The following is a 22,547-nucleotide window of genomic DNA, read 5'->3' as shown; positions in this document are numbered from 1 at the left end:
TTACATTAGCATCATTTTCTTAGTTCAAAAACCAAATCCAGATGTCTCACCGATCGTTTACGTTTGCGTTAGATCGCTAATTTGATATGATATCGATTTCATCACCATTATCCATGGTATCAATAACCGGTAAGCATTGTCAAACTTAAAATTTTCGATGATTATCTATGACTTTGGTCAAATCGCGTGTTGAAACCATCATAAATATACAAAACTCCAACTTTCTTACCATATACTGACGACATTCAATGGCTGAAATTAATCTAAATTGAAATAAAATGAATAAACGCCACCGAAACTTGCTTTTCAGTGCGTAAAATAAACATACACCCTCACTTTTGTGATTCTGAGCTCTAATGTAGATGTCGCATGAGCTGATTCAATTCAGCTTTGCGTGAATTCGTCAATTGAGTTCGGTGAACATAAACGTGGAAACAGTGGTGAATGTAGAAGTCAAAATATTTCCCCGCACATTCGAACGTGAATGTCCCAAGACATTCTGAAAATTAATTCGCCGTGAACTGTAAAAGGATGTGTTTAGCAACACTCGAGTTTTCAATGAAAATTTCGACATGGATGCTATTTTATTCAATCGGATCTCTGCACGGGTTGAAAAACTTCGTTGCTTCGGGTTGATTCGTGAACAACTGTATATTTTATCCGAATTACTTTATTGAAGCTCGATGTTTATTTACTTCACGTTTACTGGCGAACTTTTAATATGAACTTGAACGTGAACAAAAACATTCTATGCACCACGATTGTTTGAGTTGTTTGTTCGCAATGTGGTTCACTGTGGAATGATCGTACTATTCCACCACCTGTTCATGTTCACGTTCACGGGATCTCTAAAACGGCCTGAAGATATGGCACGAAATCGGTTCTCAAATATTAAAATTTGAATAAAAATTTTCACATCATGTTATTTAATTACATGAAACACGTATTTCCGACTTTTATTCAACCATTTGTTTATACACTTCCAACATTGTTACTGTTTTTTCTTTTTCATTATTATACAAAGCTGTTACTCGTTAGACGAAAGAATAAGGCGGGTTTCGTATAATTAATATTGTATTCACAAAATTAAAAATTTCCTGCAGACAACAATTCATATTATTCCCTGAAACAACTTCATTTCTAATTCACTTACGTTTAGTTTCCTTATTCTCTCCTTCTGTCTCTATTTTTCTCCTCTTCATAATTTCTTATAATCGTTGCATTCTAATTCAATAATAATATAATTTTCTTCAGGTAATGGATAGTAATGGCAAAATCGTGACAATGATATTTTTTCACCTTGACGTTTCAATCTCTCCCAATGGCTGCACGATCCAGATTGCTTCGATGAGGAGCGCCGACCGATAGGGATGTGACACTCCCCCCACGTACGCCAGGCTCCTGGCTTACTGGTTCTTCGCGACGAACATCCAAAACAGCGATCTTCGTAGCAGGACGCTCATAAATTCCACTTTTTGTCTGAACCGTTGCTGACCTCACCTGTCCGTCTTTCCCTTGGTTTACACTGATTATCCTTCCTTTAGGCCAACAGTTGCGAGGCAATTCCGGGTCGATCACAATAACAACATCATTAATTTCTATTGATTTTACTGTGTTGAACCACTTAGTTCTTCTCGTGAGTTCCGGGAGGTAATCCCTAACCCATCTTCGCCAAAAAATATTTGCTTCCACCTGTGACGCCCGCCAGGACCGCCGCAAAACAACAGCGCTATCGTCTAGACATGTCCCAGGTTTTAATCCACTTGATGAGCCTAAGATGAAATGATTCGGCGTTAAGACTGGTGCGTCAGGATCATCTACCGGTACGTGGGTCAATGGACGGGAATTGATCAGATTCTCTATCTCCGCTAATAAATTCCGAAGAGTTTCATCGCTAGGATTGCGCCCAGGTTTCATCTGTTGTAAGTTAATTTTCACAGTCTGCACCAATCGTTCCCAGGAACTCCCCATGTGTGGGGATGCTGGTGGAAGAAATTCCCATTCGGTTTGTGGACTTACTATCTCCTGGATTATTTTATTATGTTCTATTTCCTTAAGTGCCGCTTTGAGCTCCTTGTTGGCCGCTATAAAATTGGTGCCCTGATCACTGTATATTTTAATCGGAACTCCTCGCCTCGCCATGAAATTTCTCAACGCTTTAATACAAGAGTCCGCGTCCATCGAATGTGCAATTTTTAAATGCACTGCTCTAATGGTCAGGCAGGTTATAAGTACACCCCAACGCTTCTCAATTCTGCGTCCAACCGCTACAGAAAGTGGACCGAAATAATCTATCCCGATGAAGGAGAAAGGTCTTGTGAATGCCGCCAACCTACCTCTCGGGAGGTCGCCCATAGGAGGTGGTTGTGGTGATGCACGCTGGTTTTTGCACAATTGGCAATTTGCTCTGACTTTCCGATACAGCACCCGTAGCTTCTGAATTCGAAAAACCTGTCTCAGCTCGTTCAGCACGGTTTCATGATTACGATGATGGTAACGGCAGTGGTAGTCATTAACTATTAATTTAGTGATGTGATGATCCTTTGGTAGAATAACTGGATTTCGGGCATCGGTGCTAGCATATTCACAAGCATGGATCCTTCCGTGCATTCGCATAACGTTTTGGTTGTCGAGGAATGGATTCAAATTGAAGATAGAACTTGATTTGGGTATTCTTTTTTCAGTTGTGTCAGTGTTGAACAGAATAGCTGTTTCGTCAGGAAAAGATTCGCTTTGTGTTTGTCGATATAGAAGATTGGAAGCGCCTCGTAGTTCATCGTTGGTTAATGGACCTATCTTTCTGTCTTTGCCTCTGGCTTTATAGCGCAAGTTTTCTACAAATCGCAGAACCGTAGCTACTATACGCATCAACCGATGCCAACTGGAGAATTTATCCACTTGTATCAATGGCTCCTGCACCACATTGTGGTAAAGTAGGTGTGCCCGCAGTTTTTCCGTGGTAGAGATAGTGTTGAATGGTTCCGTAGGCCAAGCGTGCTTTGCTTGCCATAAGAAATTAGGACCCCTTATCCATCTACTGTCGCTTCTGATATTCAGCTGTCGCTTCCACTTGGTGGCTTCATCCGCTACATTGTCTTTGGAGCAAACCCATTTCCAGCAACTGGCATCTGTTGTTTCCAATATTTCGCTTACTCGCCAGCCTACATATACAGAGTACTGACGATGATCTGAACGTATCCAACATAGGACATCGCGGGCATCGGTCCAATAAAACTTCTCCGTGATATTAAATGTTAAAGCCTTAGAGATGGTATTCGCCAGTCTCGCACCTATCATAGCGCTTTGCAGCTCAAGACGTGGGATGGAAACGAATTTTAATGGCGCTACTCTTGACTTCGCTCCAACTATCATACACTCCACAGTGTTACCCTGCTCAAAACGCAAATACACAACCGCTGCGTAGCCTAATTCACTTGCGTCAACAAACGTGTGAAGCTGGACTATGATTGGTGAACTTATCGTCGTCATGTAACGGTAACATCGAGGTATACTAACTTCTTTTACTTTAGCAAGGACCTGCAGCCATTGGTCCCACTTGTCGTGTATGCTATTTGGGATTTCGTCATCCCAGCCTATTGCAGATCTCCACACTTCTTGAAACAATATTTTGAGGATGATAAGGACATTCGATATTAAGCCCAACGGGTCAAATATGGACATTAACATACGTAGGACTTCCCGTTTTGTTGGTTTACGTTCTCCTGCTAGTAGATCAGCATCGTGTTTCCTCGACAATTTATATGTGAAGTTATCTGTGGCAGTGCACCACCACATTCCGAGCACTTTTTCAGTGGCCATCTCTGCTCCGATATGAAGACTTTTCTCGTCGGTTTTCTTTTCCTCAAGTGCATGGAGAACTGTAGAAGAATTAGAAATCCAGTTTCTTATATCGAAACCTCCCTGTGCATGAATATGGCGAACCTCACACGCTAGTTGAATGGCTTCTTCCTCGGTTTCAACACTCACCAACATGTCGTCCACGTAGTGCCGCTTGGTAATTGCCTCAACAGCCCTGGGAAAAAGTACAGCGTATTTATCCGCATTAAGGTTTTTGACATATTGGGCACAGCTTGGCGAACAGCTAGCTCCAAATGTCATCACTTGTGCCACATTCGTGCTCGGTTGCTCGTCTTCCGGATCCTTCCACAGGAATAGTTGGAAACTCTGATCTGCTTTTGCAATTAATACTTGTAAAAACATTTCTCTTATGTCGCCGCTGAGTCCCACTTTATTTTCTCGGAATTTGTACAAAACGACATCGAGAGGAATCACCTGGTCAGGGCCCTTTAAAAGCATTGAGTTCAATGATATGCCTCTGGTTTCGGCAGCGCAATCCCACACGATTCTCACCTTATTCGGTTTATTGGGGTTGAATACGGGAAATATTGGGATGTACCACACTGGTTGCGTTTCTATCTTCAATTCTTCATCTTTCGTAAGCTTTCGTATGTAGCCTTTTCTTCGATAATCGTCAATTTGAGCTCTTAGAACTGCGGCTAACGCTGGTTCTCTTTTCATCCTAGCTTCTAAACAGTAGAATCGTCGTAAAGCAACTGGTTTGCTGTTTGGCAGACGGAATTTGTCGTATTTCCACAGTAGATGTGTTTCATAATGTCCATTGTCCGTCTGGACAATTCTTTTCAAGATTTGAAGCGCTCTCTGATCTTCTTTCGATGTTAGAGCTACCGCAGGTTTTGTGATACCAATCCCTTCTAACGATAAATATTCCTGCACTGAATGTTCTAACGTGTCAACGTTTCCTAGAAGGCACGGACATGTGTGAACGGTATGGTGCCCGACAAACGTGTCGTGTTTTTCTGAACCTCCGTGAACGACCCATCCAAGTCGGGTTTTCGTGGCCACTGGTTCATACATTTCTCCCTCTCGCCCCTTTAGAGCATAGCTGAGAATAGCGTTATCTATTCCTATTAAGAGACGGGGTTGCACATTCTCGTAGGACTCCATTGGTATTCCACGCAAATGTTTGTATTGAGCTGCGAGCTTTTCCGCGTCAACAGTTTGATGAAATAAATCTAAGCTTGACACTGTATGCACTCCTTGAAGGCGATATTGCTTATGGTTTGTTCCTGTTCCGGATATCTGGATGTCTAACATCATCGATTCATTCTCCACGCGACATTTATTTCCTGTCCATTTTAGGCATAACGGTTCCCGTTTCCCATTAAGGTTCAACTCTGTCGCTAGAGCAGCATCAATCAATGTGAGCGAAGAGCCAACGTCGAGAAAGGCGAAGGTTTTAAAATGTTTTTCCGAACCGTAGACGATAACTGGCACGACTCGAAACATCCCTTTGTTGGTGATATTTTGATGTATGTTGCATTCACGCTCAAGTGAGTTCGTTACGACGGAATCTGCATCTTTTTCGGACGTTCTGGGATCAGCACGTAGGTAGTTGTGAAGAAGGTTGCTTCTAGTCTTGATTGGTGTTCTACCAAGCATCTTCCGTCAGATTTAAACGAAATTTTTAATGTTACTCGTTAGACGAAAGAATAAGGCGGGTTCCGTATAATTAATATTGTATTCACAAAATTAAAAATTTCCTGCAGACAACAATTCATATTATTCCCTGAAACAACTTCATTTCTAATTCACTTACGTTTAGTTTCCTTATTCTCTCCTTCTGTCTCTATTTTTCTCCTCTTCATAATTTCTTATAATCGTTGCATTCTAATTCAATAATAATATAATTTTCTTCAGGTAATGGATAGTAATGGCAAAATCGTGACAATGATATTTTTTCACCTTGACGTTTCAATCTCTCCCAATGGCTGCACGATCCAGATTGCTTCGATGAGGAGCGCCGACCGATAGGGATGTGACACAAAGCTGTATTCAAAAACAATCATCACCTGCAAAAAAGTGTTTTTCATTTAAGTAGAATACTAATTTGATACGGAATGGTTAATTTTCATTCATAATTTTAATTTTGAAAACGTGTTCATTCCGCCTTAAAATCAATTATTCTTTGACGCTCCCCTTAACTAGTAAGCTAGGTAGTGCGGGCTGAATCAAAACGGCTGTCAAAAAAGATCCAATTGAAATGTCAAAAAATATCCAACGATCAGGAGTGTTATTTTGACGTAGGACTACGTCTTTCATTTCTATACCGGGGTGTAAAATCAAAGTTTCGAAAACGAAAGCGTTACGCCGGAGACCGAGATTTTGAGCGTTAATAGCTCTTAAACAACTGAACGAAATGGTATGATGAACACTTCATTCGAAAGATAAAATGTCTACGCGTCATATACTTGTTACTTTTTCATCCAAAAACTTGTTTCAATAGCCTTAAAATTGCTTTCAAAATAGGCTATTGAAATCACCAATCGGTATATAAGCGAGCGCCGCTCGTAAACCCACTCAGTTATAATTGAACAGCGACTGGAGCATGTTGTCGCTGTTGTGATGAAGGTCACTTCGTTTATCATGAAAGCGCTGATGAACGGTGTTACCAAGAGCCTGTTTGTACACCTTAGGCCAGAAGGGAATCCATCAGGAGGAGAGTGATGCCACGGTTCCGCTTGAAACATCGGAGCAGCCGACACACACACATACACGCGCGGAATCCTCGTTGCTATCATCGTTGCTGAAAAATAATCTACCAGTTCCCCTGGGAATTGAAAAATACATTCATGCGAAAGAGTTTATTTTAATGTTTTCTATCCATACAACACTGCAACCAAATACATTTGGTTTTGTGATTTTTCAATCAATCGCAATTGACAGGAAAGCTTCTATTATTTTCCCCCATCAGTAGATAATTTTCGTATCCAATGTTGGATGCATAACATGAAAAACGGAAAAATTTTCACATCGCCAAAATCATGTAATATTCGAGTAATCATTTGCTTCTTACTCATATAATGCTGCGACCAAATACATTTCGTTTTGGATTTTTCAATCAAGTGTGATCAATGTAAGACCACGTCTTTCGGCAATTTATTAGAGGTGCAATGAATCTTGAGGAATTCCCGCTCTACGCGCACTGGCAAACGATGTTTACTCAACAATTTCTCAAGTGAGAAATGTGTGTTGTGAGAAAGGATTAGCGAACGCAAAAACGACAAACGGGAGAAAGAGATGTTTGGAGGTTGAAGAAAATTGGCAGAAAACATCTTCATTTTATCTTTCGAATAATGTGATTCATACCACTTCGTTTTGCCAGAAAGAGATTATTATTGCTCAAAGAAGGAATCGAGTCCTCCGAGGAAATAACCCAGTACACAAATAATTTTATAATGCAGTTTCATCAAAGTGATTTCTTCGATATGGGGAAATATTCACTACATTATGTCATGTGTTTCATATTCTTCATTATCAAATCCAATATCCATGGCCCCTATCGGTATCGAATTATCATTGACACCACGATTTTCGCTAAATGCTCATTTCAGTTCGGCCTGCAAAAAACTTTTCTGTACTCTTATCCATCAAATTTGGAGCCCTGAAAAGGGCCGTTGATTATATGCTAAGCTAATATAGCACGCTCTCCACGGATACGATGGGCCAGCTGGATGTCCTTGGGCATGATGTGACGCGTTTTGCATGGATAGTACACAGATTGGTATCTTCGAATAGGCCTCCTGCAGCGTCATAACCGCGGAACTTTGAAAGCGCAAATCGGTTTTGAAGTCCTGAGCAATTCCACGAATCAAATGCTGCAAAGGTAGATGGCGGATCAGCAATTCGGTCGACTTCTGATAGCGACGAATTTCACGCAAAGTTCCCGGTCGATAGCGATGTGGTCACACTCCTCGCGGCTGGTGCACTTATCCGAGCTGCTTTCGTGGTGCCTTACCACCGAAAGACTAACGAGCTGTGTGCTTGGTCCCACACAAACGAGTCCTCACGGTGCGAGAGTAGAGTAAGAAATGAACGAAAGCAAAGGAAGCATCATATTATAAACCATAAAAGTATAAAATGTAAACCCCACCCTCTTTATTATATTCGTAGCTTAGCCTGAGAGAGAAACGAATAACATCGAAGTAAGTATACAGTAATTTATTTGAATCCGGACACTTTGCGTTACATTTAATATCATACCGCAGCCACAACATTTTATGCATGTTGAATTAATACGATTGATTAGTAACTATCAAGTAACTATCAGTAACTATATTAGTAACTATTAATCGCATAAATTCAACATGAAAAAAATGTTATGGCTGTGATATGATATTGAATGTAATGCAGTGTCCGGATTAAAAAGCGTCCGGATTCAAAAACATTACTGTAAAAGAGAGTTAACTCGACTGAAAATTTTTCAGTTCGGCCTGCAAAAACGAAATTAATTGGAAGAGTACAGCATAATGCATAAACGTGAGTATGAGCTTCCCCATCTCACATTCCAATAAGATTAATGGGTTTCCAAGAGGGCGCGCTACATACGGATACGAATGATTTCAATAACCTGTTTTCGAAGCTATTATTAAGCTATTGAAACAATTTTTCAAGTCAATAGATAGCAATCATATAACTCTTGGACACTTTATCTTTTGTATGAAATTTGTATGAAATGATCCGAAGCAGAATGAATCACGCTTAAAGAAGGGATGGATTTTTTCTTGGAATTTACTCAGCAAAAATAATCCCCTCGTCCCAACAATTAAAAACAACAAACGGCAAACAGTCTCATCAAAGTGATTTCTTTGATATGGGGATATATTCACTACATCATGTCATATATTTCATATTCTTCATTATCAAATCCATATCCATGGCACTTATCGGTATCGAATTATCATCGACACAACGATTTTCGTTAAATGCTTCTTCGGTTCGGCCTGCAAAAAACTTTTCTGAACTCTTATCCATCAAATTTGGAACCCTGAAAAGGGCCGTTGATTTTATGCTAAGCTAATAGCACGCTCTCCTCGGATACGATGGGCCAGCTGGATGTCCTTGGGCATGATGTGACGTGTTTTGCATGGATAGCACACAGATTGGTATCTTCGAATAGGCCTCCTGCAGCGTCATAACCGCGGAACTTTGAAAGCGCAAATCGGTTTTGAAGTCCTGAGCAATTCCACGAATCAAATGCTGCAAAGGTAGATGGCGGATCAGCAATTCGGTCGACTTCTGATAGCGACGAATTTCACGCAAAGTTCCCGGTCGATAGCGATGTGGTCACACTCCTCGCGGCTGGTGCACTTATCCGAGCTGCTTTCGTGGTGCCTTACCACCGAAGGACTAACGAGCTGTGTGCTTGGTCCCACACAAACGAGTCCTCACGGTGCGAGAGTAGAGTAAGAAATGAACGAAAGCAAAGGAAGCATCTTATTATAAGCCATAAAAGTCCAGAATGTAAACCCCACCCTCTTTATTATATAAGCTTACTGTATACTTACTTCGATGTTATTCGTTTCTCTCTCAGAGTAAGCTACGAATATAATAAGGGTGGGGTTTACATTTTATACTTTTTTGGTTTATAAAATGACGCTTCCTTTGCTTTCGTTCATTTCTTACTCTACTCTCGCACCGTGAGGACTCGTTTGTGTGGACCAAGCACACAGCTCGTTAGTCTTTCGGTGGTAAGGCACCACGAAAGCAGCTCGGATAAGTGCACCAGCCGCGAGGAGTGTGACCACATCGCTATCGACCGGGAACTTTGCGTGAAATTCGTCGCTATCAGAAGTCGACCGAATTGCTGACCCGCCATCTACCTTTGCAGCATTTGATTCGTGGAATTGCTCAGGACTTCAAAACCGATTTGCGCTTCCAAAGTTCCGCGGTTATGATGCTGCAGGAGGCCTATTCGAAAATAACAATTTGTGTGCTGTCCATGCAAAACACGTCACATCATGCCCAAGGACATCCAGCTGGCCCATTGTATCCGAGGAGAGCGTGCTATTAGCTTAGCATAAAATCAACTGCCCTTTTCAGGGCTCCAAATTTGATGGATAAGAGTTCAGAAAAGTTTTTTACAGACCAAACTGAAAGGAATATTTTCGTTTGGATGCCATTCAGCATCGAGAAAATTCCGGAAAGATCTAATCGTTGCTGAAAAATAATCTGCCAGTTCCCTGGGAATTGAAAAATACATTCATGCGAAAGAGTTTATGTTAATGTTTTCCAACCATATAACACAGCGACCAAATATTTTTCAATCAAGTGCTATTAACAGGTGGTTATCGAGTTAGTATTAACCACTGGTGGGCTTCGAGTATCGAGGAAAATCTGAAAAGAATTAATTGTTGCTGAAAAATACTCTGCCAGTTCCCCTGGGAATTGAAAAATACATTGAAGCGAAATAGTTTATTCTAATGTTTTCTATCCATATAACACTGCAATCAAATACATTTGGTTTTTTGATTTTTCAATCAATCGCAATTAACAGGAAAGCTTCTGAAAATTATTCTTCCCCATCAGTAGAAAATTTTCGTATCCAATATTGGATGCATAACATGAAAAACCTTGAGCCTCCAACGTAACGCTCTCGTTTTTGAAGTCACCCAAATATTTATTTATCCATTCATTCAGGATGGATTTAGATTCAACTTCAAACAAATGATCTCTAAATCAACGCTAGTCCTACGTCACCCTTGCGGTTATACCATAGATATAACCCACTTCCTGTTTTTCTTATGATAATCAACACTATGAAAAAGGTATTGTTATCAAAGGCAAAAACAATTAAACTTATAAAATGAACGAATGACATGATGATGACATTGGCGAATTTCGATACGTACATACATAGCAAATATGAAATGTTCTGGAGACGTTTTTTTCTAACGTCGGTGAAAACAGCCTTGCTAGTGAAGCTTCCCGAATGAAATCCGTTTAATTACGATCCGCTAGTCCTGGTGATAAATATAACGGTGAAGCAATCTGCGCTTCGTGTTGATGACGGACGTAATCTTCTGTGTCAACTACCGGCTTAATTGTGGAGAAGGCATTACAGTTTCTCACCAGGCTTCTTTTGCGGTTGAAATGTAACGATGTATTTGTAATCTGTAAAGGTGTATGAAAGGTTTGATACACTTTTGGTTTTCAATAATTGAAACATCGTACTTACTCCACAGATACGGGAACCCTTATTCGGAACTAGTTTGTCGTCTCCACAAAAATCGACCCAGCGCATCTGTAAATACGTTTCCGAAGGTATATGATAAAACTCGTGTTCGGGCAGCCTTTCACTGAGCAACGATTTTAAATGTCCACTTTCTTTGATATAATATTTCTCCGAACCAAACAAAAACAAACGAAGTCACAGTCACGTAAATGTTTCCTCCTGCGATTGGCGATCTAACGTATAAATCTACACCTAGGCGGCGCTGCGGTGAAAGTGATGATGGTTTTAAATTTTGCCATGTGAGCTTATGGAAGGTTTGTAGTTCTTTCCACAAATTACAATGTTATAATCATAAAAGAATATTTGATTGCGATGAGTTTGTAAGAAATTGAATTCTGCGCAATTTTATATATAACATGTTATTTATTTACCTCTTTCAGTAGTGAAAACTATAAAAATGTTGACAATGGTTGAATTAAAGAAGGAAATTCGAGAGCACAATCAAACACAAGTAGAAAAATGCACGATTCCTGCATGTGAGAACTACCTTGAAAAGCCCAGATGTAAAATATACGTGATTTGTTTTTTGAGTTTTAGGTTACATTAGCATAATTTTCTTAGTTCAAAAACCAAATCCAGATGTCTCACCGATCGTTTACGTTTTGCGTTAGATCGCCAATTTGAAAACATTCGATAAAAAGTAGAACGAAGAGTTGCCAGATGATTTTTTAAAAAAAGTCTGTAAAAATTTGGAAATGTCTGTAAAACTGTGCGGATCTGTAGAAATGTCTTTTAACGTTAATTTTCATAGATTCATTGATATTTTGTACATCGCGATGCACGTAAGATTGTCTTTTGTATATTATTGTATATTTTGTATATGTATATTTTGTATATATACAGCCATCCCATGCCAAACCGATATAGTGGTTCTCAGATTTCGATGAAAAGTGGTAGTTTTGTTCTTTATCGCAAAACATTAGACCCGTATTTTTTTATTATTTTCGTTAGGGTTCCATTTTAGGGTGATCCGAAAAATATTTTTTTCCGAAACAGACTTTTCTCAAAAAATCATAACTTCAGAACCACTGAGCTAGCTTTTTATTAAAAAATATTGAACTTGCAAAAAAAAAAATGGATTTTATTTTCATAATTATCGATATTTGCATTTAGCATTTGTTTTTTTATTGTATTCATGTCTTTGGACTAGAGGGCGCTATATTTTTTATATTTTTCATGAAAGATGAGGCTGTTATACATAACATATCTCGATTTTAGAGATGCAATTTTTTTTCGTTTTTGAGATATGATTTTTCAAAGTCAACCAGTATTCCGAAAAACCGTTTTACCCCTTGAGAACGCATGGAATTGCTGTATATATATATACTAGCTGACCCGGCGAACTTCGTCCCGCCAAAATTATTGTTTTGATATGAATTCTTTAGAACGAATTCCTAAACTTTTTCTCATCATAACATTGTTCTTTGGGCAGAATACAACAAAATGAAAGTGGCTCGAAAGGGACCATTCCTTCATCGGATTTTACGATTAGCAACACATTTGGCCTTCCATTTTTACCATTTTTATTTTCATAGATAGATGGATAGAAGGAATGCATTGTTTTGCCTGAAAATCCATTTCAACTTTCGAACAAAGATCAACTTCGCTAGCGCAAATATCGAATGGCCTAACAAACGCTCATCATGATGTAATATTAGATCATATGGGAATTCAATTTTCAAATTTTCCAACATTCCTTCAGAGTTTTCCGAAAATTTTCCGATTTTGCTCTCCACTATATTGATCTATGTTAAAATCGAGCCATCCCTTCTTCGGGTTTTCCGCTTACGAACAGATTTGGCTTTCCATTTTTATTTATATAGATAGATATAGGTTAACAGTGCAAGGTTGGAGGGATGCTCATGAAATGGGATGAAACGATCTCCGTTATCGCTTGGATGTAGTCAATCTTAATATTACTCAAAGATGTTCAGTCAGGGCTCTGAGGATCAACTCATTGTCGTTTGCTCAAAAGAGACCCCTCTAGGAGAGTCATTTTTAAGGAAATTAGCGACGCACATGTTGCCGTCCGCACGTTTGCTAAAAAATGATTCGCTTGGCGCCGGTAGCGCTAATTCGGTTTACTTGGTTTGTCGCCGGCCGTTTTTCGCATTATCGGGAAATTACAATCTGTTAAGTTTTACCAATCCCATCGATAGTTCTCATAGGTTCTTGACTCTGTTCTTGACCCTCACTGTCATAAAAGTTCGAAGTGTAGTATAGTAAATGTATAGTATGTATAGTAAATGAATGCAATTTTTCATTCATCGTGAAGAATCGTATCGTCTCTTTAGTCTGCAATGATGTCAGGGCAAAAGTACTGAAATCATAAAAAACGTTGGGGTGTGCAAGTTATTATTACCAAACAAAACACCAACAGAATGCAAAAGATACTGAAGTACTGTCGTCGGCCACTGAGCGATATTATGCTCACGAAATCACTGCGGTGCGACCTATTTTGCGAACGTGACCACTGTGGTTACGCCTGTTAATGTTAATGAATGACTCAAAAAATAGCTCTAACGTCATGTGTATTGATATAAACTAAAATTTTTTTTATGTATTAAAACTATGGAAAAATGTCATACGGTGAGTCAAATATCTTTGATGTGATGAATAGAGCCTCTTATTTTTCATAAACCTATTGAATATTTTTCTATCCAAAAAGTCTGCAACAAAAATTAAAAGTATTTTACAGATATCTCGCGTAACTTTTGAAAAGGTCCTAAGTAACAAATGTAAACAAATCGAGTTAATGGATGCACACCATTAGTTCTCAATCATTGAATGCATTGCGAAAACAACCGTTCAAGTATCTATCCTTTTCACCTTTTTATCACCGATACAAAATATGTCCAACGTACAGATTCTAATTTTAAGCACTCAACTGTTACTTCGGATGCCACTTTCCTCTAACGTTCGATACGTCCGAAGTAACAAAGCAATCAAAACAACACGAAGTCGCACTTCGGACATTTTGGCCCTGATTCTCGAATACACTTCACGGTGGAAACGAAATGAACGGCACGTCATTGAACTACGTTTTACGAGTTAGTGAAGTGTCGAAGATAATGATGAGTTTTCAGGCAGAATGAGCACTTTTCAAATAAAAAATCAGTAATGAAAATTATCTTCTTCGTATCAAACTGGTATTCAATGTGAGTGGAAAACTTTGTTTTCTTCATGTGGTATAATAATCCCATACAAAAATCTCATCTGAAGATAATTTGATATTATAATGATAAATTTAGTGGGAAACTAATCTCGCATCCAGATGTCGACACCGTACCGTTATCATCGCGAATGCGTTTCATACCGTTTCCACCGTGAAGTGTATTCGTAGTGTATTCGAGAATCAGGCCCTATGAGTTTTTGTTATTTTCGAGTGTAGATACCGTTTTTAGTGCAATTCTACGAATGATAACAATAAAGATCTGCTTTGCAAGTGCAAGTGTTTGGATCGTTGTTCAGTAGTTATTTCCAAATTTTCATCGTGCTACGTAATTTGTCCAATGTACATAGTCGTCAGTCAAAACGTCCAATGTAACATTTTTCGCTCGGAGGCTTCAATTTCAAACTAAAATCACATTACAACAGTTTCGACTGGTTTTCCAGAGTTATTATTGGCTGATAGTGGTAAAAGTAGTAATAAAGATCGATTCCTTTTGAAACAATTCGAAACAATGTTCCGGTCTTTAACTTCGTTTTTCTCGAGTTGATGTGAATGTTACATAGGACCTTTTCAAAAGTTACGTGAGATATGTCTGTGAATTTACAAACATATCTGTAAATCTGGCATCTCTGGTTGTATAAGAATTTATTGCAAGAAATCACTTGAAAAAATGCATGTATTTGCTTGAAAATGAAGTGAATTGAGTCCGCACCACTTGGCTAGTACACTGAGAGGAAAATTTAGTAAATATGACAAATTTTTTGGTACATGTTACCAATTCTCTAGTCATTTTCTACCCTACTAATCATTGGTACATGTTACAAAAAAAGAATGGTAGGCACATATGTCAAACAAACTACAAATTGTTGGTCCAACATTGGTACAATAACAGTGAAAATTTTGCTTCATATTTGTGAGAGGTAATCATCAGGGATAATAACAGTATTTTTTAATAATTATTTTTAATTTAAAAAATTGTATTTAATTGCATTTAATTCTACTTACTTAGAATACATTATACTAATAACTTATTCTATAAACAACATCAATAATTCTCGTTGGAATCATTCTATAAACTGAGTACAAGAGGCAAATTTCAATCGCAGCCTCAACCACCTCAATTTGATGAGCATTTCCAAAGCAAGTTCCCGTTCCTCTTCCTGCTGCATCGCTCTGATTTGCACTAGCTGATTAGCAGCTGATTAGCAGATTGGCGGTAGAATTAGCACGTTTCATCCGTATTTTGTTCTCTCGTGTCCCTATGAAGAAAAGAAGTACATATGTTAATGATATTAAATATGCAATAAATTATGTATGTTCACCTTAAGTTTTTTACGGTCGATGATGTGTTGAAGAAAGATTCCAATCTTAGCGACAAACTCGCCGTTACGTTCAATCCCATAGCTTGGATGGTTTTTGGTAAACAAGTATTACGAGTCTGGGATCATGCCAGCTGTAAAGACAAGGAAAAAGGTCAATAGTGTTGTAATGTATAGAATATAACTGATGTTTATCCTTGGCGGGAATATGAAAATAGTTTCCCGACCGAGGTGATGTAAATGATGTAAAAAAACGAATACTTATCTCCGATTTGTTTATGATGAATGATTGTACTGCATATAATTTTAAGGCCAACTAAAAAAGAAAAAAATGGTATTAGGTCAATTATGTTAATATGGATCAAAATTTCTTGTGATATTTTCCCCGCCGAAAATATGAAAACAAATTCTCGGGGGAGATGAATACATAATTAAATTCAATAAAAACAAAGTGCTTACCTCCGAATCGCTTCGTCTCCAAAAGACAAAGTGCGCACATCACAGTTGTTAGGTATGACAATAAAAACAAACTTACTAATGGTATGAAGTAAAATATACGAATTCCTGGTAGGAACTTTCATTGCGTCTGACATCTTTTTTACGCCATTTTAGTAATATTTACAAAAAAATGTGTATATTTTACCAATGTTTTTGCTACTAAAGATTTGGTAGCTGCTTTTACTAAACTATTTCTCCAGTGTAAAGCCGGGTTCAGACGGTGCGAGTAAGCATACGAGTCGGTCTAGTCAGTTACTGCAGTGCAGCTACTCACACCGTGTGAACACATCATGCCAGTTATTGTCATGTGTGATCCGGCGTGCGAGCTACTTCAAAGTTTTTTGAATTTACTCGCACTTGCATGCTTCACAACGTCAAAAACAGAATTTAGCGTTCGAATCAGTGATGCCAAATGTAATGAAATGTCTCTATTTTTAAGATATTTGAAAATATGTGAAGATATTTATAGACTTGAAAATTATTGGAAAAACAAATAAAACCCTCATAGTTTCTAAACGAAATAATTGTTATTTCGTTTTGCACGCTGGCGGGGCACGCTTTCTTTTTGAGATAGTTTTCTTGAGAATCTCTAATATAGAATCATTATCAGATCACAACTTACAAAAAAAAGTATTGTTCTAAGAAACAGAATACATATTCGATTTAAAAAAGTACATTTTCATTCATTATTAAAATTTTTGAAGCGTATTTATTGCACCTGCAAATCGACTATCATTTTCATTTCACAAAATAAATAAAATTAAAAAAAAAAATCTTTTAGACTACCATTTATAACATCACATCCTTTCGGAATTATCTGAGCTATGGATGTTTTCGAGATTCTAAAAAATATCGACAACAATCCCAACGATATTCCAAAACAAAGGCACATCAATGTCATTTCTAATTTAACTCTTGCAGGTACAGCATCCCTCATGACTGTATCTTGGCGTTGTATTCGTGGAGCAATTAAATCCAACAGTTTTTTCACTTGTTCAGGTGTTATTATCAACACTGCTCTGTAATCTCGGGGATCCTCATCGTAGAGTTCCTTCAATATTGTATTTGTTGCTCCTTTTCTTTGCATCTAATTCCTGGCCCGAATCCTTTTCTCTTTCTGCTTTTTCGGATAGTACCTTCAGTTCAAAGAAATTCAGCACAAAGTATGTATTTTTAAACACGATCAGCGTTTGTTTTGCTATAAAATTGTGTGATGATACATTCAACTGAAAACCTAAGATGAAAACTGCCAATAAAGAAGTCGATTTTGGACCAATCATTTGACAAATTCGGACCTGATTGCTGTTTCTGACTATTTGATGGACATTTGAAAAGTCGCCTGGCATCCCTGGTAAACCCGTGCCGTAGTATCTAGTTTCTCGCCAGCAGCTCACACTGTGTGAACGGACAAGGCGAGTCAACCAATTGTCAAGCGAGTCCACCGGGTCAGTAGCTGCTCATTGTCAAGTCAGCTACTAGCAACGTATAAATGGGCCTTAAAGCCGGGTTCAGACGGTGCGAGCAAGCATACGAGTCGGTCTAGTCAGTTACTGCAGTGCAGCTACTCACACCGTGTGAACACATCATGCCAGTTATTGTCATGTGTGATCCGGCGTGCGAGCTACTTCAAAGTTTTTTGAATTTACTCGCACTCGCATGCTTCAAAACGTCAAAAACAGAATTTAGCGTTCGAATCAGGGATGCCAAATGTAAAGAAATGTCTCTATTTTTAAGATATTTGAAAATATGCGAAGATATTTATAGACTTGAAAATTATTGGAAAAACAAATAAAACCCTCATAGTTTCTTAACGAAATCATTGTTATTCTGTTTTGCACGCTGGCGGGGCACGCTTTCTTTTTGAGATAGTTTTCTGGAGAATGTCTAATATAGAATCATTATCAGGCACAATTTTCATTCAAAATTCACTCACAACTTGCGAAAAAAAGTAAGGTTCTAAGAAACAGAATACATATTCGATTTAAAAAAGTACATTTTCATTCATTATTTTAATTTTTGACGCGTGTGAATAAAATTTTAAAAAGTCTTCTAGACTATCATTTAAAGCATCACATACTTCCGGAATTATCTTAGCTATGGATGCTTTCGAGATTCTAAAAAATATCGACAACAATCTGAACAATATTCCAGAAGAAAGGCATATCAATGTCATTTATATTATCACTCTTGCAGGTACAGCATCCTTCATGAGTGTATCTTGGCGTTGTATTTGTGGAGCAATTAAATTCAACAGTTTTTCCACTTGTTCAGGTGTTATTCTCAACACTGCTCTGTAATCTCTATAAAATTGTGTAATGATACATTCAACTGAAAACCTAAGATGAAAACTACCAATAAAGAAGTCGATTTCGGACCAATCATTTGACAAATTCGGACCTGATTGCTGTTTCTGACTATTTGATGGACATTTGAAAAATCGCCTGGCATCCCAGGTAAACCCGTGCCGTAGTATCTAGTTTCTCGCCAGCAGCTCACACTATGTGAACGGACAAGGCGAGTCAACCAATTGTCAAGCGAGTCCACCGGGTCAGTAGCTGCTCATTGTCAAGTCAGCTACTAGCAACGTATAAATGGGCCTTAAAGCCGGGTTCAGACGGTGCGAGTAAGCATACGAGTCGATCTAGTCAGTTACTGCAGTGCAGCTACTCACACCGTGTGAACACATCATGCCAGTTAGTGTCATGTGTGATTCGGCGTGCGAGCTACTTCAAAGTTTTTTGAATTTACTCGCACTCGCATCCCTCAAAACGTCAAAAAACAGAATTTAGCGTTCGAATCAGGGATGCCAAATGTAAACAAATGTCTCTATTTTTAAGATATTTGAAAATATGCGAAGATATTTATAGACTTGAAAAATATTGGAAAAACAAATAAAACCCTAATAGTTTCTAAACGGAATCGTTGTTATTTTGTTTGGCACACTGGCGGGGCACGTTTTCTTATTGAGACAGTTTTATTGGGAATCTAAATATAAAATCATCATCGGGCACAATTTTCATTCAAAATTCACTCACAACTTGCAAAAAAAAGTATTGTTCTAAGAAACAGAATACATATTCGATTTGAAAAAAAGTATATTTTCATTCATTATTTTAGTTTTTGAGACGTATTTATTCCTCCGGCGAATCTACTATCATTTTCATTTCACAAATTGGTACACGAAGCTGCTGTCAACGCGAAGTAAATCAAATTTTGAAAAATCTTTTAGACTGCCATTTGTAGCACCACATACTTTCGGAATTAATTAAGCTATGGATGCTTTCGAGGTTCTAAAAAATAGCGACAATAATCTGATATATATTCCATATTCCAGAAGAAAGGCACATCATTTCTAGTTTCACTCATGAGTGTATATTGGCGTTGTATTTGTGGAGCAATTAAATCCAACAGTTTTTTCACTTTTTCAGGTGTTATTTCCAACACTGCTCTGTACTCTCGGGGATCATCATCGTGGAGTTACTCCAGTATTGTATTTGTTACTCCTTTTCTTTGCATCCAATTCCTGGCCCGAATCCTTTTTTCTTTCTGCTTTTTTCGGATAGTACCCTCAGTTCAAAGAAATTCAGCACAAAGTATTTGTAAACACGGCCAGCGTGTGTCTCGCGATAAAATTTAAAATTGTGTAATGATAAATTCAACTGAAAACCTAAGCCGAAAACAGCCAATAAATAAGTTGATTTCGGATCAATCATCTGTCAAATTCGGACCTGATTGCTGTTTCTGACTATTTGATGGACATTTGAAAAATCGTCTGGCATCTCTGGTAAACCCGTACTTAGTATCTAGTTTCTTGTCAGCAGCTCACATTGTGTGAACGGACAAGGCGAGTCAACCATTTGTCAAGCGAGTTCACCGGGTCAGTAGCTGCTCGTTGTGAAGTCAGCTACTAGCAACGTATAAATGGGCCTTAAGCCGGGTTCAGACGGTGCGAGTAAGCATACGAGTCGATCTAGTCAGTTACTGCAGTGCAGCTACTCACACCGTGTGAACACATCATTCCAGTTAGTGTCATGTGTGATTCGGCGTGCGAGCTACTTCAAAGTTTTTTGAATTTACTCGCACTCGCATCCCTCAAAACGTCAAAAACAGAATTTAGCGCTCGAATCAGGGATGCCAAATCTTTACATTGTCTTGACATGTCTCTATTTTTAAGATATTTGAAAATGTGCGAAGATATTTATAGATTTGAAAATTATTGGAAAACTAATACGTTTTCTTTTTGAGATAACTTTATTGGGAATCTGAATATAAAATCATTATCGGGCACAATTTTCATTCAGAATTCACTCACAACTTGCAAAAAAAAGTATTGTTCTAAGAAACAGAATACATAATCGATATAAAAAAGTAGATTTTCCTTCATTATTTTAGTTTTCGAGGCGTATTTGTTCCTTCTGCAAATCTACTATCATTTTCATTTTCCTCATCTGACAAATTCGGACCTGATTGCTGTTTCTGACTATTTGATGAACATTTGAAAAATCGTCTGGCATCTCTGGTAAACCCGTGCCGTAGTATCTAGTTTCTTGCCAGCAGCTCACATTGTGTGAACGGACAAGGCGAGTCAACCATTTGTCAAGCGAGTTCACCGGGTCAGTAGCTGCTCATTGTGAAGCCAGCTACTAGCAACGTATAAATGGGCCTTTAAGCGAAGCTCAATGCCGTCAACGCGAATAGAAATGAAGAGTTAGGCCGTGGTGTCATTGGATGCGGAGATGTGGCCGTACGAATTGTATGCAATAGTGAAAAAAAAAACAACCACATTGAATTGTATTGGTGTGGTTACATTGCTTCCCCCTTATTAACATTTTAATAATCTCGACTCGTTGTTGGATCGTATATCTCTCCATTATGAAATGGCAAACCTTACTGAAAGAGAAACGTCAAGAGAGCGGGAAAAAAATGGCGTTGTTTGCTGTTCCTATCGGTCTACTTTTGTAGCGTCCCTATTGAAATGCCCGTTATTTGATAGAACATCACATTTCAATCAGACAAACATTCAAAATATAATTTTCAAAACAATAGGTCACTTTTTTGTATACGTTTTTATCAGAGAGGGTAGATTCATGATCGGATCCGTTTTGTGTGGATTTGCTCCATATTTGAACAATGAACAATGAACAGCCTTTCGAATCATTTGTTAGCTCAAACTGTTTGGTTTATTGCTATCATTACTTTTACGTTCATTGCTTCCTTCACTGCTGCAGCTCGGTTTATTCGCTTGTTGAAACTCGTTTCTCTTCAGTTGCCGCAGCGCCTCGATACACTCTTTCGATTTTTCTACGGCTTCCATGGTGAGTTCTTTGAAGCCAATGAACTCGTCCTTGCACTGTTGGTACCATCGGGAAATGTGTTGAAAACGCGTCAAGTCGAAAATGTCAATACCATCGAGCGACGCCACCGTGATAACGGTGCTGAAATCCGCCACCGATAGCTTATCTCCCGCCAACCATTTGTTGCCATCGAGGAACTTATCCAGAACGCTGACGGCATCCAGTACTTTCCGGAAGTCTTCCGGTTTTCCTTCGCCGATTCCCGCCAAAATTGGAAAGTAGTAGGTTGATAGAGCGCGGTGGAGCGTGCCCAGCTGGAAGAACAACAGCCGATTCACTTGGGCACGCTCAGCTATGTCCTTCGGGTAATATGATCGTTCTTCGGTGCCATACTTCTCGGCCAAATATATCAAAATCGCATTTGATTCCCACACCACAACATCACCATCGACTAGGGTGGGAACGCAGTGTTGTGGGTTCAGCTGAGATAGAGAACGTTACGTTACTTTTTGTATTCCATTCCTCCGCCGAGAAATTTCTACGTACCTCGAGAAATTTTGGTTTGAACTGCTCTCCACTTAAAACGTCCAGCTTTATAAGGTTTACCTCGATTCCAAGTGCCTTCGCGAGTAGCAAAACGGATCGGCAGAAGGGCGCAGCGATGTGGCAGTACAACGCGATAGTGGACATTTCGATTCCAGCCCACAATTTTCTACCTGAAACGCGTGACGAACGGACGAACGCGGCGAATATATTTGTGACAACTCATCGCGAAGACCCGAAGACGGTGGTGACTTCACAACAGGTACGATAGTAATCCCACTCCTCATCATCGCTGTTTCGCTCTCGCTGGCGTCTTCAAAATATGTGACTCGTTGGATCGATCGAAGCTGCTTATCTTATCACTCCAATGTCCACCCGGTTTGTTTTATTACCATTATCAGCTGGGTTTGCGGTGTTATGAAGGGGCTGCTTTTGCGACTCATGGAAGTGGTGCAAACTATTATTCCAACTCAGATGATTGGCTTCTCAATCGAATTTTTGGGTTTGTTTTGGCGATTAAGGGATCTATTTTTAATTGGCTTTCAATTGCTGTATGCTAAAATAAGTGATTTTGGTGTTTAAAAGGTAGTTGTCTGAAATTTATAGAA

At 38.7% G+C, this 22,547-nt stretch overlaps 2 protein-coding genes across 2 annotated transcripts; both read right to left on the bottom strand.

Moving 5' to 3' along the window:
* Positions 1-983: 983 nt before the first annotated feature.
* LOC129762983 (uncharacterized) lies at positions 984-11,232 on the bottom strand. Its single transcript, XM_055761630.1, has 5 exons — positions 11,057-11,232; positions 10,731-10,992; positions 5,785-5,891; positions 5,639-5,709; positions 984-5,582 (listed from the first exon to the last, which is right to left on the bottom strand). The coding sequence occupies exon 5, from the start codon at positions 5,479-5,481 to the stop codon at positions 1,309-1,311; it is 4,173 nt and encodes a 1,390-aa protein (XP_055617605.1). The 5' UTR covers positions 5,482-5,582; positions 5,639-5,709; positions 5,785-5,891; positions 10,731-10,992; positions 11,057-11,232; the 3' UTR covers positions 984-1,308.
* A 9,102-nt stretch (positions 11,233-20,334) lies between these two features.
* Positions 20,335-22,250, bottom strand: LOC129763043 (glutathione S-transferase 1-like). The gene is made up of 2 exons (XM_055761767.1): positions 21,943-22,250; positions 20,335-21,878 (listed from the first exon to the last, which is right to left on the bottom strand). Exons 1-2 carry the CDS (start codon positions 22,084-22,086, stop codon positions 21,264-21,266), a joined length of 759 nt encoding a protein of 252 aa, XP_055617742.1. The 5' UTR covers positions 22,087-22,250; the 3' UTR covers positions 20,335-21,263.
* Between the last annotated feature and the right edge of the window lie 297 nt (positions 22,251-22,547).

This window comes from Toxorhynchites rutilus, chromosome 1, assembly GCF_029784135.1.
Source record: "Toxorhynchites rutilus septentrionalis strain SRP chromosome 1, ASM2978413v1, whole genome shotgun sequence".
NCBI classification, from domain to species: Eukaryota; Metazoa; Arthropoda; class Insecta; order Diptera; family Culicidae; genus Toxorhynchites; species Toxorhynchites rutilus.
The sequence above is the reverse complement of the archived record's forward strand: the minus strand, read 5'-3'. Positions and strand labels throughout refer to the sequence as shown.